Source organism: Octodon degus, unplaced genomic scaffold (genome assembly GCF_000260255.1).
Source record: "Octodon degus isolate 3935 unplaced genomic scaffold, OctDeg1.0 scaffold00010, whole genome shotgun sequence".
Lineage (NCBI taxonomy): Eukaryota > Metazoa > Chordata > Mammalia > Rodentia > Octodontidae > Octodon > Octodon degus.
The window spans coordinates 21,255,993-21,269,715 of NW_004524586.1; the positions used below are offsets into that span (position 1 = coordinate 21,255,993).

The 13,723-nt window shown below is 41.1% G+C and overlaps 1 protein-coding gene across 16 annotated transcripts in view; it reads right to left on the reverse strand.

Moving 5' to 3' along the window:
- Nucleotides 1-13,723, reverse strand: part of LOC101573386 (deleted in malignant brain tumors 1 protein-like) — a 136,377-nt gene that overhangs the window by 52,320 nt on the left and 70,334 nt on the right. For all 16 annotated transcript variants that reach the window (XM_023708922.1, XM_023708920.1, XM_023708919.1 and 13 more), the window contains 7 exons: nucleotides 12,600-12,632; nucleotides 11,958-12,111; nucleotides 9,637-9,854; nucleotides 8,208-8,525; nucleotides 7,792-7,833; nucleotides 4,511-4,540; nucleotides 3,895-4,048 (listed from right to left, as the gene is read on the reverse strand). In XM_023708922.1, coding sequence (XP_023564690.1) covers nucleotides 3,895-4,048; nucleotides 4,511-4,540; nucleotides 7,792-7,833; nucleotides 8,208-8,525; nucleotides 9,637-9,854; nucleotides 11,958-12,111; nucleotides 12,600-12,632 — 949 coding nt within the window. The remainder of the gene's footprint in view (nucleotides 1-3,894; nucleotides 4,049-4,510; nucleotides 4,541-7,791; nucleotides 7,834-8,207; nucleotides 8,526-9,636; nucleotides 9,855-11,957; nucleotides 12,112-12,599; nucleotides 12,633-13,723) is intronic.

The window sequence follows — 13,723 nt, forward strand, 5'->3', positions numbered from 1 at the left end:
TCATTAAAAAATATTTACTGAAATTCAAAGAATGGACAACAATATTTTATGCAACGGGGACCTGGAGAAAAGCAGGTATAGCTATTCTTTGCAGATGAAGTAGATTTCAAGCCAAGGCTGATTAAGGGAGACAAAGGAGGTCACTACAACATTGTAAAGGAAATAATACAAGAGGAAGAGATAACAATTATAAATATACATGCATCAAGTATCAGTGTACCCAGCTGTGTAAAACAAAATTCATGGGCAAGAAAAATTATGTAATCATTGATAATATTGTGATAGGGGACTCTAAAACCCCAGTATCACAAATATGACAAATCAACCAGACAAAATAACAACAAAATATTAGAACTGAACCAAACTTTTGAATAAATGAATTTAGTAGAGGTCTCAGAGTGTTCCACCCCACAACATCAGAATACACATTCTTCTTAGTGGCACATGGAACATTCTCCAAAACAGAAAACATACTAGCTCAGAGAATAGGCTTAAATAAATGCAAAGGAATTAGAATTATCCCATGCATATTATCAGACCATAGTGCTATGAATTGGGGAATCAACAGCAGCAGAAACCACAATAATTTCATAAATACCTGGAAATTAAATAGCGTCCTCATAAGCAACCAATGGGTTGCAGATGAAATTAAAGAGGTAATTAGACAGTTTCTACAATTCAACAATAATGCCAGTATGTAATGATTGATTGATTATATCAACTTGAGAAGTTTAGAAGCTTAATTAAATCATCTCAGCAATTTTACACATTAGGGTGTAGAGGACCCACCCTGAGGCAGTGACTCTACACCCTAGAGCTCAGGAGACCCACTGTAGAGTAGCAGGATGATGGGACTGAGATAGGACCAACTGGCATTTGTTTCTTGGAGGGGATCCTATCTTTGCCTTCAGCTTGGACATTGTCTCCTAGCCTCTGGTACAGACTCTTCAGCTGTTGTCGTAGACTCCAGCCTTCTAGCACAGACTTCTTGGCTTTGCATCCTTCCTGCCATGGATCCTTCAGCCTTCCACTGTAAACTCTTCAGCTTTCCAGTCTAGACCTTTCAGCCTTCTGGCAAAGACCTTTCTGCCTCCTGACATGGACTTGCAGATACTTTAGTGAACTCCAGACCTTGGACTACACTAGTAAAAGTTTTACTTACATTATGTTTTTCAAAAAAAGTACTCATGTATACAGATGTATTATATACGAACATACACATTTCCATGCAGGTAGGCTTTGGCTTCTGAGGATTCAACTGACTATGGACACAAAATATTTGAAAAAAATTACATCTATATTAGATGTGTACAGAATCTATTGTCATTATGCCCCTAAAATACAGTGTAATTACTTATACAATATTTACCTTGTATGAGATACTTATATATATATATATATATATATATATATATATATATATATACAAGATAGTTAAGATAGTTTATTTATTTATTTAATTTTGGTACAGGGTCTTGCTATGCAGTTTGGGCTTGTAGTGATCCTCCTGTATCAGCCTCCCCAGCACTGGGATGACAGGTGTGCACCACCATGCCCGGTTTCAGGCCAGCACAGTGTGCCCAGGGTTTTGGGGCTGGTCCAGCATGCAGTACTGGGGATCAAACTCAAGATTTTGCTCTTGCCAAGCAGGTGCTTAGGCCTCTGAGCTATCTCCACAGCCCTGCAGAGATAGTTACACTACTTTCTCTTAATTCATTGAAAATAAAGGTTGGTGATAATATAGTTTGGACAATTAAATGCCTATACGTTGTACTCTGAGGAAGTGACTTGAAGATAACAAAATATGCAACATATTAATCATTGTTACTGTCTTATTATCTTGTTTTTAAATTTTTTTTCTTTTTCAAAAAATCAGCAACAATTTAAAGGATACAGGAGGATATGAATAGGTTTTACACAAATACTGTGGCATTTTCTATAAGGGACTCATGTATCATGAATTTTGCTAGCCACGGGGCTCCTGGAACCAATCCCACGTGGATACAAAGGGATGACTGTGTATTTATGTACTTAAGTGTGAGTTGAAATAAAACAAGCTCCTTTAAAATAAGAGATAGTTCAAGAAAGAAGTAGGATGCATAAAGTGCATCTTGGGAGAGGTGAACAAACTGTTTAATATGCTAAGAAAAATTCTGGTAGGTTCATGACAGAAATTGTTGGAGAGAGCTGGGGATATAGCTCAGTGGCACAAGCACCTGCCTGGCAATAACAAGGTCCTGAGCTTGATCCCTGGTACAAAAAGGAAAAAAAAAAAGAAATTCTTGGAGAGAGAAGGAAGTGGATTTCCTTTGCATTTCATCTGAGGGAAAAAGGAGCAAATAATATGAATGATGAAGAACAGACTCAGATTCAGCAGGAGGAAAAAGCTTGCATCTCAGATGGAGCTGGCTGAGGTAGGGGTGAGATCTTCACATGTGGGCCACCTCAGCTGGGCTCTATGGCCTGGTGTCTAGATGACGCTGGGTTATTCTCTTATTGCACAAGAAATGAAGCTAAAGGTCTGAAGGACTCGCACAGCTTGAATGGCCAGACCTAGTCTCACCTAAAACTGAAAGAATTTGTCCCAGGCCTTTCCTACCCTGACCTTTAGAGTAGAAAAAGGCCCCATAATCTCCTTGATCAGAAAATTTGGGACACCACTGAGTTACAGGATGTTACAGTACAGGTTTTCTTATGTCGTGAGTCCTCACTGACCTTGAAGGACTAGGGCCAAAATGTTGGCCATCCTTGTAGCCCTTCTTTTTGTCTAATTTTTGGTCTACAAACTTAAGTTGTTAATGCTCCAGAGGAGAAGTGTAATGATATTATTACCCTACAACATAGACTGTTGAGCTTAACCTCACTATCTGTCTGAATATCAAACGCCTTAGATATAACATGGAAGGTATTTTCTGTCAATTGTTGATATGCTAAACTTTAAATTCATCCAGAATATGAAAAAAAATAAATAGTAAAAAAGAAATAAACAATCACAAATTTTTATACAGAAATTTAGAAATCTGACCACGTACAACATTGCAGCAGGACAGTCCTATGACATTTTAATCTTGTCTCTTGTTTTCATTTATTACCTTTTTAAAAAACAAATATTTACTCGAGAGAGTGATCAATGATGTAGAGTGTGCCTAAGGAGAGTCACATGGAGAGAAAACATTCTCTCAGGATTTCACAGAGAGCAAATTGGTCAAGCAATGGTCATGACTCATCCCCACGGTTGACACTGACAAAGGATCTGCAAACTGCAGTACAGGGTTTCAGGATAAATCCTGAGGGGATTTGACTGACCTTGGCAGATACAAAAGTTACATTTCTTGTTATATAGGTCTTGCTGTATCTTGGTCTTAACCACCCAGCAGAAAAGTATAAAAATGAAGTATAAAAAGTAAAGCCTTATTAATATGCTGAGCTGTAAAGGGCTCAAGTCAACAACTTCCTGACATTGCCAGTCATGCAGATAACCCACTACTATTATAGACTACTGGACTATATTGCATTACTTTGCTGAATATACCTACAATATACAAATGGCAATGGAATCTTTGACAAAAGTAAACAAAAAAGGCAGATATAAATGAAGATCCATTTGATAGTGAAAATATATATATATATATCTGTATATACAAAATAGTTAGCATAGATATTCAGCTACTTTGTCTTAGTTCAATGAGAAGAAAGTTTTGAACTAATAGTGTTTAGACAAGATATCATGTCTGCATCTTGTACTATGAATAACTACTACGAAGACAACATGCAATGTATTAATTATTGTAAATGTCCTACTAACATTTTAAAACTGTCTTATTTCTACTTCTTTCTCAATAAAATTAGCATATTAAAGAAATAAACAAAGTAGAAAAAGGCAAAGCTGCTTACTTCAGGCTTGGGATTGTCAGTTTTATGTGGAACTTCTCAGCCACGTGGATCACCCAGACACACTCCACATCTGTGGGGTAGTTTGTAGGATATCGAGGGCTGGAGAAGGAGCCCGAGAGACTTGAAATTAATCCTCCACAAGAGTCACTTCCTCCTGTGAGAGCAAACGAGAGACCTGTGTTTGGTTTTTTTAACCCTGAACCTTGCATTTTTTTCTATGTAGAACCAAGAATTCCAAGTTCAACAGTGTAATCATAAGTTTGGAAAGGACTCTGATGATCAGGACATGGTTGCAGCCTGGCTGATGTGCGAAGCTTTTCTACTAAGAGAAGAGATAGAAGATATCTAACACTGATTGTAGGTGAGACTGGAAATGGCTTGGACAGCTGTATGTAGCATGTATTGGGTGATGTCCAACCTACACTTCTTTAATACTTTTCCCTGTTACAAAACCCAGCTCAACTCAGAGATGAACAAACCACCTGATTGTGAGAGTTCCAGCATACCTTTTCTTTCCCTCATGGTAGGACAGACTGAAGTTTATTCTGCTTTTATGAACTAACCAAGTGACTCCACTCAATATTTTATAGGTCATAATTTCAGCAGAGAGGTTTACCTTGCAGCCCATGGTCTTGAGGAATGAAAGCTATAGAGAATCAGAGAAAATCAGAAGAGAGCTTAGTATCATAAAATCATCTTATATTTAATTACAAGTGAACGCACATATTACTACCTCTCAGTTTTAGTACATAGTGCTGACATACTCATTTCTCTTTGCTCCCTGATATGGGGTGTATCTCTCTCCTTTCAGTGGACTCCACAGACTATCACAGACAGAACATAGCTACATAACTTATTTTTTGGTATTAGTTTTCCATGAAACTGAGGGCTTTCCCAAGACTGACCAGTCACTAGGAATTACCCATAGAAATGTCACTAGGCTTATCAGCATGTCACTATGCCTTAAAAGTTTATCCAGTGCCAGAATCCAGAAGATAAAACACAGAAATATTAGAGCCAGGAAGTAAGGATAGGCTGGACAGACAACCTGCTGAAGAAATCTGGGCCTCATTAGATGGCTCCAGTGCATGTTCAAGGTTCTTTCTCTTTCATGTTTTCTGTTGGATTGGATTGCTATGTGTCATACACTTCAGTATTAAATATCCCATATCCTTAATCCCCAACATATGGCCCACTGAGAGCAGGCCAGTTTTGATGGCCTGTTTATTGAAATCCTGGTACCCACTCGAATTTTACATGAAGGATTTAGTAAGGGAAGAGTTGCCAACAGCTAGGTCAGGTGGTTTGAAAATTCTTTTAGCCTCATTGTCTCAATCCTCAGCCAGCTCTGCTGGAAGGTGATAGATAGTGTTTATTTGCCTGTTCTTCTTGTCCATGGCCAAAGACAATATTGGATATCAGCTGCAAAAATTCTAACCCAAGTGTCTCAGGAACAACTTTCTTTTGTTAAAATGTTTGATATACATATACTAATATCCTCAGAGAATTAAATGGAAAGTGCCCTAGTTTTTCATTTGTAAGGGGCACATCATGCTCTATCAGTGAGTGGGTTACTGGATTAACACTTGGAACAGGAAACTTTAGACACAGAAGATTTCATTTCCTGCAATAGCTCCTTCAGTCCCCTGGTCTATTCTCTTCTCTATCCAACTATGCATCTGTGCCTCAGAAAAAAGTTATATTACAGTAGGGAGGAAGAGAAAAACTTTCTACAGGCTGAAAACTTAGGACCCAAGAGGACTTGAACATAGAGTCAGCTGATGAGCTGAAAGTTATGTCTGCTGTTGACTGGCCATGCCTTCCTCCTCCCTGGACCAGGCTATGATGGATTCCTCACTGAGAAAGAAGAGAAAGCCACAGGGACTCACAGGGATCTTGGCCACTTGTTAGACTCTAAAAAAGTTTCTGGGTGCCCTGCCTCCCCACCCAGGGCTGCTATGTAATTTGTGGGCATTGGGAAAAATGAAAATGTGGGGCATTAACCAGGGGTACATACATCATTCTCCCCTTCCCACAGTCTACTGTGCCACTTCATGGCTGTTGACAGTCCTCAAGGAATGGTTCTGTCTGTAATGTACCCATAACTTGGATCAGGATGGGCAAGAGACCCTCACTAGGTTTTGATCAAATATGCAGTGGTGCTGCCAGCCCAGGGTAGGGACAGCTTCCAGGGCTCATGGTGAGTTCTGGAACATCACAAAGTGTACCCTTTGACTTTGATATCTTTCTGTTGCCCAGATCCCCACTAGGGACAATGGGTTGAAACAAGAGTTAGGCAGTGTTGGGGAGGAGCTATGCCCCACAGGTCAAGGGCAGGGAAGAGGGCAGCTGAGAACCCATCTCGGGAAGCAGAAGGAGGTAGGAGGCAGGACCACATATGGGGTGGATTTAGGTTTAGATTAGTGTTCCTCATCAATGTTGAGTGGGTTCTGTGAGGTCTATTCTGCTGTGTTGGCTAAATCAAAAGGCTCAAATGAGAATGTAGAGAAAACATTCTCTCAGGCTTTCACAGAAAGCACATTGGCCAAGCAATGATCATGACTCATCCACATGGCTGACACTGGCAAAGGTTATACAATCTGAGGTACAGGATCTCAGGATAAATCCTGAGGAGATTTCACTGACCTTATCAGATTCAAAAGCTACAACTCCTGTTGCATAGGTCTTGCTTTATCTTGGTCTTAACCACCCAGCAGAAAAGTATAAAAAAAAAGTATAAGAAGTAAAGCCATGGTCTTATGTTGAGCTGTAGGGGGCTCAGATCAATAATTTCTGACACTGCCAGTCAAGCAGAAGACCCAATACTATTATGGGCTACTGGACTCTTTTAGAATATTTTGCTGAGTTAACACACCTATAATATTCAAATGATGGAACTAAACAAAAAAGGGCATACAGATGAATGTCCATTTTGTATCTGTGTATTCAAAGTGGTTAGGATAGATATATAGTTACATTCTCTTAATGAATAGAGGGATTTGTTCTAATAGAGTTTGTAAATAGGATATCATGTCTGCATCTTGTTTAGCAATTAACCACTAGGAAGAGAGTATGCAATGTGTTAATTATTGAAACTGTCCTACCAATTTGGTTTGAAACTGTCTCATTGCTATTTGTTTCTCAATAAAATTATGGAAAAAAATAAATAAACATTCATGTTCATATACCAAAAACAAAACAAAACAAAACCAAATTGGTTTAATTCTTACAAGTCTTCTCTTGACCCATAGTCTGACACTAAATCCATCTTTGCTTATTAGCATGCTTCATTTTCTTTCTTTTTAAGAAATGTGTGTATGTATGTATGTATGTATTTGTTTGGTACAGGGTCTCATTATGCAGCTTAGATTCATAGTGATCCTCCTGCCTCAGCCTTTCCAGTGCTGAGATTACAGGTGTGTGCCACCACACCTGGTTTGCCCAGGTTTCCAGGGCCAGCACAGCATGTGGTTCCAGGGATCAAACGTGGGTCCTTGAGCTTGCCAGGCAGGCGCTTAGACCACCAAGCTATCTCCTCAGTCCTGCTTTCATTTTCTAGCTCATATTCTTGTGGTACAAGTCTCTCCACCTTCTCTCCTCATATCAAACCCTATTTTCACTTAATGCCATTTGGGAAATGTGACTCTTATCCCCTTGGCTGGACCACTGTTTTGTAGCCTGGCTGCGCAATGGAATCACATGGGAAGATGTTAATACAACTGATTTGACCAGCCTGGGGTCCAGCCTGGGCATTGGGCATTTCAGAAGCTCCCTGGATGATTCCACTGCACCAGCTGGTCCACCATCCTGGACACTGTCCACCAGGGTGTCTGTCAGGACACAGATTAGATTTCTATTTCACAGAGCCGAGATGGAGATACACACTGTTAGACCTACCTGAGGGTTCCAGGGCCACGTCTGACGCCCAGCTTCCAGCATCTGAACACATAGAAAATAAGTAAATATAGAAAAATCTCAATTTTTTGAAAACAATGAAATGGTGGCTTTCTACTGTAGACAGGTCTCCACCAGGCAGGCTTTGCACATGTAAGCAAGCATAAGGACATAGCTTTCTATGGATACACAGCTGCTAAGCTGGGAAGCCCAGGGAGAACAGGACCAGCTAATTTAGTGGCCCTGGTGCATCTGTCTCCAGAACGGTCCAACCCTCAGCTTTTTTTGTCTACCTGGCTGAAAGGGTGTTCATCAGTTGGTCACTGTCCTTAGGTTTCCTGGCTCTGTTCTGTGTGTGTGGCCTTCCTCCATCACTGAGATTCCTTGTACAAAGAACATATAACAGGGGGAGAGGGTACCTGAGCAGACCACACCAGCATCCTCGTGATGGCCACAGTTGTGGTCTGACCAGCCAGAACTGGGACACTGGCCGAGATGGTTCTCACTTCCCGAACATTGGATGTTGTCCAGAAGGATGTCTCCAGAACCTCTACCAAAGTAGGCACTTCCCGGAGCAGCCACGGCCTGTCCACACTCCAGCTGTCTGCACACAACCTCGGCTTCATTCAGGTCCCACAAGTCATCACACACGGTGCCCCAGGTCCCCTGGTGGAGGACTTCCACTCGACCTAAGCAGCGGTTGGAGCTGCCTGCCAGCCGCAGCACAGGTGCATCATCTAAACGGAAGAAGATTTTATTTTCTGGGTCTAGGAAGTTTTACATGAGAAAGGACTTCTGGCTCCTGTGGTATGGCCGTGGCAAACATGAGGGTAAAAATCTCAAAGGTGTATTGATGCCAAAGTGCGGTTAAGGGCTTCATAGTGAGATAGAACTGGGTTTGAATCCAAGCTCTACCGCTCTTCAGTTGTGTGGCCTTTGAAAAGTTATTTTTGTCTCCATGGGCCTCAGTTTTCTCATCTGTATGAATGATGAAGGAACCCAGCAGCATTTATCTCAGAAGAGTGAGTCAGTGAGTGTTCTGTGCATGAAGCACCTGGCTTGTCGTGGTTAATGTAGCCCTTGCTGCGTGGTTGTCTGGAGTGAAATTCTGGTAATTGGAGAAGCTCCCAGCTCCTCTTTTTTTTTTTTTTCAAATGTGTCTTAGCAGAGTTCCGATTTGATTATTTAAAAGGCACTGCAGCACCAAGGTGACTTCAACTTCATAGAGGCCAGAGATGCTATTTCTGGGCTAATGGGCTGTGGTCAACTGGAATTACAAGATGTACCTTGGAGACACCCCAAGGATGGCCTCCCCTTGCTATGCCCGCAGGGGTTGATATGCTTCCCTTCTTTCTGCTGCTCCAGTAGGTCCAGCTCTCCTCCAGAAGCCTTTGTGTGTGATATTTCCCATCTGGTGAGCCCCAGACAGGGACCTCCTCATATAGGCCATCCAATGCGCCCAGCCCACAGCAGCATCTCCAACCAGATACATTCTACTGCACCATCTCCCTTTTGGTCCCCAGGCTTCACTTTTACTCTTTATCACCCTTACCCACAAACCATCTTGCTTAGCTGTCTGTTTCCAGTGTGATGGCCAATCCCGCCTTACTTACCCACATCTACACTAGAATATATTGCTGGGAGCTGTGTGGCTCTCTGGGCTTTCTTGCCCTTACAAGTGAGTCCGTCACATAGTACACCTGCTTAAAGATTACTGGACAAGTAAATAGTAGTCTTGAGCCACTGAGAGGTGCTTTAAAATTCAATCCTAGAGCTCTGCTATGGGAAGTCCCTCAAGTTAGAAATGCTTCTGTCCTTAGATATCAAGAGCTGCAGGAGGAGTCCCACCTGACTTGCTTTCACCCTGCGGAACTGCATTGAACAAAGCTTGAAAGCCAGTGTTGGTGATCATGGAGTCACTCTGGAACACCAGTGTGAGGATGTCGGAGGAGGAGAAAAACATCACGGCTACTGGAGCGCAGAGCTTCCCCATGGACAGCGAAGCAATCCTGGGGCCATCGAAGATCTCCACCGAGTCGTAGGGACATCCAAGGACATCCTCTAGCCTGGGGGAGTAGAAGTCGAGGGTTAGTGACAGGTTAGAAAGTTCCAGGATATTAATGCTTAAACAGGTGATAATCCAGAGTGCAAATATTTGGATTATAGTTTAAACAGCACAGTCAATATTTATTAACTTCTCAGATGCTTTATAAGAATTCTGTATTTTTTTTTCCTGAGGAATGTGTGAAGTTTATGGTGACAACTTTGTAACAAGTTTTAAAATCATAATGGTGTTGGCTGGTTACAAACTATATAGGACATTAATAAATACTAATTTATACTTGAACTAAATTCTTACTAGATCACGCCAGTGTTTAGCACGTAACAGATATCACAGTCAGATTTTCCTACTTACATATTTCATAGTAGTTTCCATATCCAAATTCTTGAGAAGAAAAAAGATTTTAAAATGCAAAGAGTTGCAGTGTTAGAAATTACTTGCATTATAGATTTGTCAATGTGTTCAGGATTTTTTTTTTTAATTAAACAAGACAGTTTATTTGAAGGTGAGAAGAAGGGGAAAAAGAGATGGCAGACAGGTATTTTGATAAGTAGGGAGTATTTGAAAGGGAAATATTTCTCAGGAGTAATTTTGAGCGAACAGACAACTAATACTAACATGATAGACTTGGAAAGCATGGGTAGCTGAATTGGAGGTTGACAGGGTCCCTACGGTTTTAGTTAAAAAAAAAAAAAGACAGCATGATAACATGGCTTAAAGCCTTCGATTGGGAGGAGATAGGAATGTCTGAATCCATGCCCTCAGTATACTTATGACTCAGCGCCTGGCAGAGGCTAAATTATTATGGAATTCCGTAGTCTTGCTGTATGTAGAACATGATGTACGTCACATGCAAGATAGACTTTGAGTCAACTGCCCACAGAAGCACATCCTGGTGAAGAGGTGGGACTCTGACCTCAGACAGACTGTGTCAGTTAATCTTTACCATTAACTAGGTTGGATTAAGGGATCCTGCATTGATGATGGGGGCACTGTGCTCCTCAGTGGATTAATCCATTGATTTCACAGCTGAACGTGCTGTCAGGAGGTGTGGCCTCTTGGAGGAGGTGGGTCACTAAGAATGTGTCTTTGGCGGGTATATCTCCTGCTGGTGCTCTTCCCTGGCTGCTATATATGAGAAGCTTTTCTCCACAATATCCTTCCACCATGATATTTCTGACTTAAAGCCTGCCATCCACGGACTAGACCTCTGACACCATGAGCCAAAATGAACCTTTTCCCCTTTAAATTTCAGATGTTAGGGGCCAGGAAGATAGCTCAGTAGAATAAGTGCTTGCCTGCCAAGTGCAAGGACCTGTGTTCAATCCCCAATTCCACCAAAATAAATAAAAATAAATTTCAGATGTCAGGTATTTTGTACCAGACGCAGGAAAGCTGACTTGTATACAGGCCTACATGGGTGAGTTAGTTATCTTATCTGAATCTCAGTTTCCTCATCTTTATTAGGGATGATGAAGGACTTCTAATGACCCTGGAATATAGCAAAGCACAAAAGCATATCCTACTGAGCCTGGGTAAAATTTTGGTACTCTAAAATGTGAACTGCTTTTTTATCTCATGAAGATAAAAATTGGCAGTAACTTTGGGCCATCTATTCTCATGTCAGAGGTGAAGCTCTGACAGCTCTGATCCCTCACTGCAGAACATTTCTTAGCTGCGCAGCTCATGGCTGTTATAGTTGGCTCATGTGTGCATACATCTCCTACTGTAGACCTCTCTACAGTAGGGGCATCCTGTAGATCTCTCAAATCAATTTTAGATTAAAAGAGAGAGTCAAAGAAGACAAATACAGGTACCTAGTACTGCTACAGAGGAAAAAATGTTAAGCACTTTTAAGAAAAAATAAAAAGGAAAACTCTCAAGTTAGGTTAAATCAAAGACATGAAACTCTTTGCTGAGTTTTTCAGGCTAGAAATGACTCACTGGATAGCACTACAAAATCAACCTGCATGTTGACTATAAAAGACTATAGATTTGTGATCTTTCACCCTGAAGTATTTCCCACTAGAAAAAAATCTTTGTTATGATTTCATATGCCAATGTTCTTATTTAGGCAAAATCTTCCCCTTAAACGTTGTCTTCTTACTTCAAACTTGGAATCATGAGTTCTATGCGGAAGGTTTTATCCACATGAATCTCCCAAATACATTGGATGTCTGTTGGATAGTTTTCGGGATATTGTGGACTAGAAAATGAGCCAGAAAGACTAGAAATGACCCCTCCACAAGAATTACTTCCTCCTGAAAAGACAGAAAAATGATGTCAGGATATGGTCACATGATGCCCAGTTCATACTCAGTGGTCAAGTGGACTTGGGGCATTCTGTAGATCTCTCATTGGTCACATTTGCAAGTAACAATAATTAGGCTGGGTCAACCTGACCCTGAAGCTCCTGGGAGTTGTATTTCCTATAATTACTACAGGTGTACAGCAGGAGATGATGGACAGCCTGCTGTAGTACTAGGTGAGGATGAGTTGGATGGACAGATGAGCCATATTCTCCCCTCTCTTGTCACCCTCCTGCCTACTCTGCTTGGTTGAATCATAGCCCTTCTTTCTAACCTGTTCCTTGTTAAGAAGACAGCATTTATAGAAGGCCAATGGAGGAGTAGGTCACTTGTCCACACTGGGATACTGTGTCCTTTGTGCCAGGTCCCTGACACACTAATATCTGCTCAGAGCCTCTCTTGACATTAAGTTACCATTTCAAACTTAAACAAGGTACTACCTGATTTATGGAGCTGAGAAGTTGTAGGAAGACCTGAAAGGGATAAAGGGAAATAATGACATACAGGAAAAAAAAATCTTATCTATAAATTACTAAAGTGTGAAGATTCCTTAGAAACATCAATAAATTTCTTGCAAAGTGAAAAGACTCTGAAGGTGCTGAGTGAATATTTTCTACGGCTCTGTTATGTATTAAAGCAAGCCTTAAATTCCCTGGCCTGCCTTCTGTCATGGACTGGGGTCTCAATTCCCTCTCTTGGACTTGGTGGGGCTCTGTGACTATTAACAACGGAATGAGCCAGAAGTTGTGCTGTGCCTTAAGGGACCTGTGGTTTCCATTTCTTGTCTCTGAGCACACTGGCTCATAGATAATACCTTAGGCTGCCCTAGGGACCACCTGGAAAGAAGAGTGCCCTACTGTCCAGGGGTCTGCACCCAGGAGCCAAATGTCAGTGAGACTACTTTGAACTTTTCAGACCAGCCACCCAGTGGACACCATTTGGATCATTGTACTTATTTTTACTAGTCTAGTGAAAGGAACAGTTAATGGTTAATTTTTTTTCAACCAATTTTGCATGTCTACATCTGGCAATCCGAACAACCAATTTGAAGACAATGATATACAATGGAACAACCATTGTTGAATTCTTATCATCTTGTTTGGTGAAATTGTATATCATTTCTAATGTTTTTTTTGTTTTGTTTTCTATTAAAAAAATAAAAAGAAAGAAAGAAGGAGAATCTCCCAGATGAGCCCTGCCTAAATTCTCAACCCACATAACATGGCCTGTGTCTAAAGGGTGGTTGTCTTAAGTCACTGAGTTTTGGGGTAGCAGATAATCAAAACAGCTTCTTCCACTCAATGATATTTTCTTCACTTGTCTTAGTCTTTGTGAATCCCAGCCAATGAACCGGATGGTTAATGAACTTGGTAGTCAAGCACATCACCAGTTTGGGTTCAGATCAACTGGCTATATTGGCTCCTCCTTCTCTTCCTCCTCCTTCTTTTTCCCCTTGAGACAGAGTCTTGCTGTGTAGTTTAGGCTGGACTCGAGGTCACTATGTAGGCTAAACTGACCTTGAACTTTCCATGATCCTCCTGCCTCAGCCTCCCAAATGCTGGGA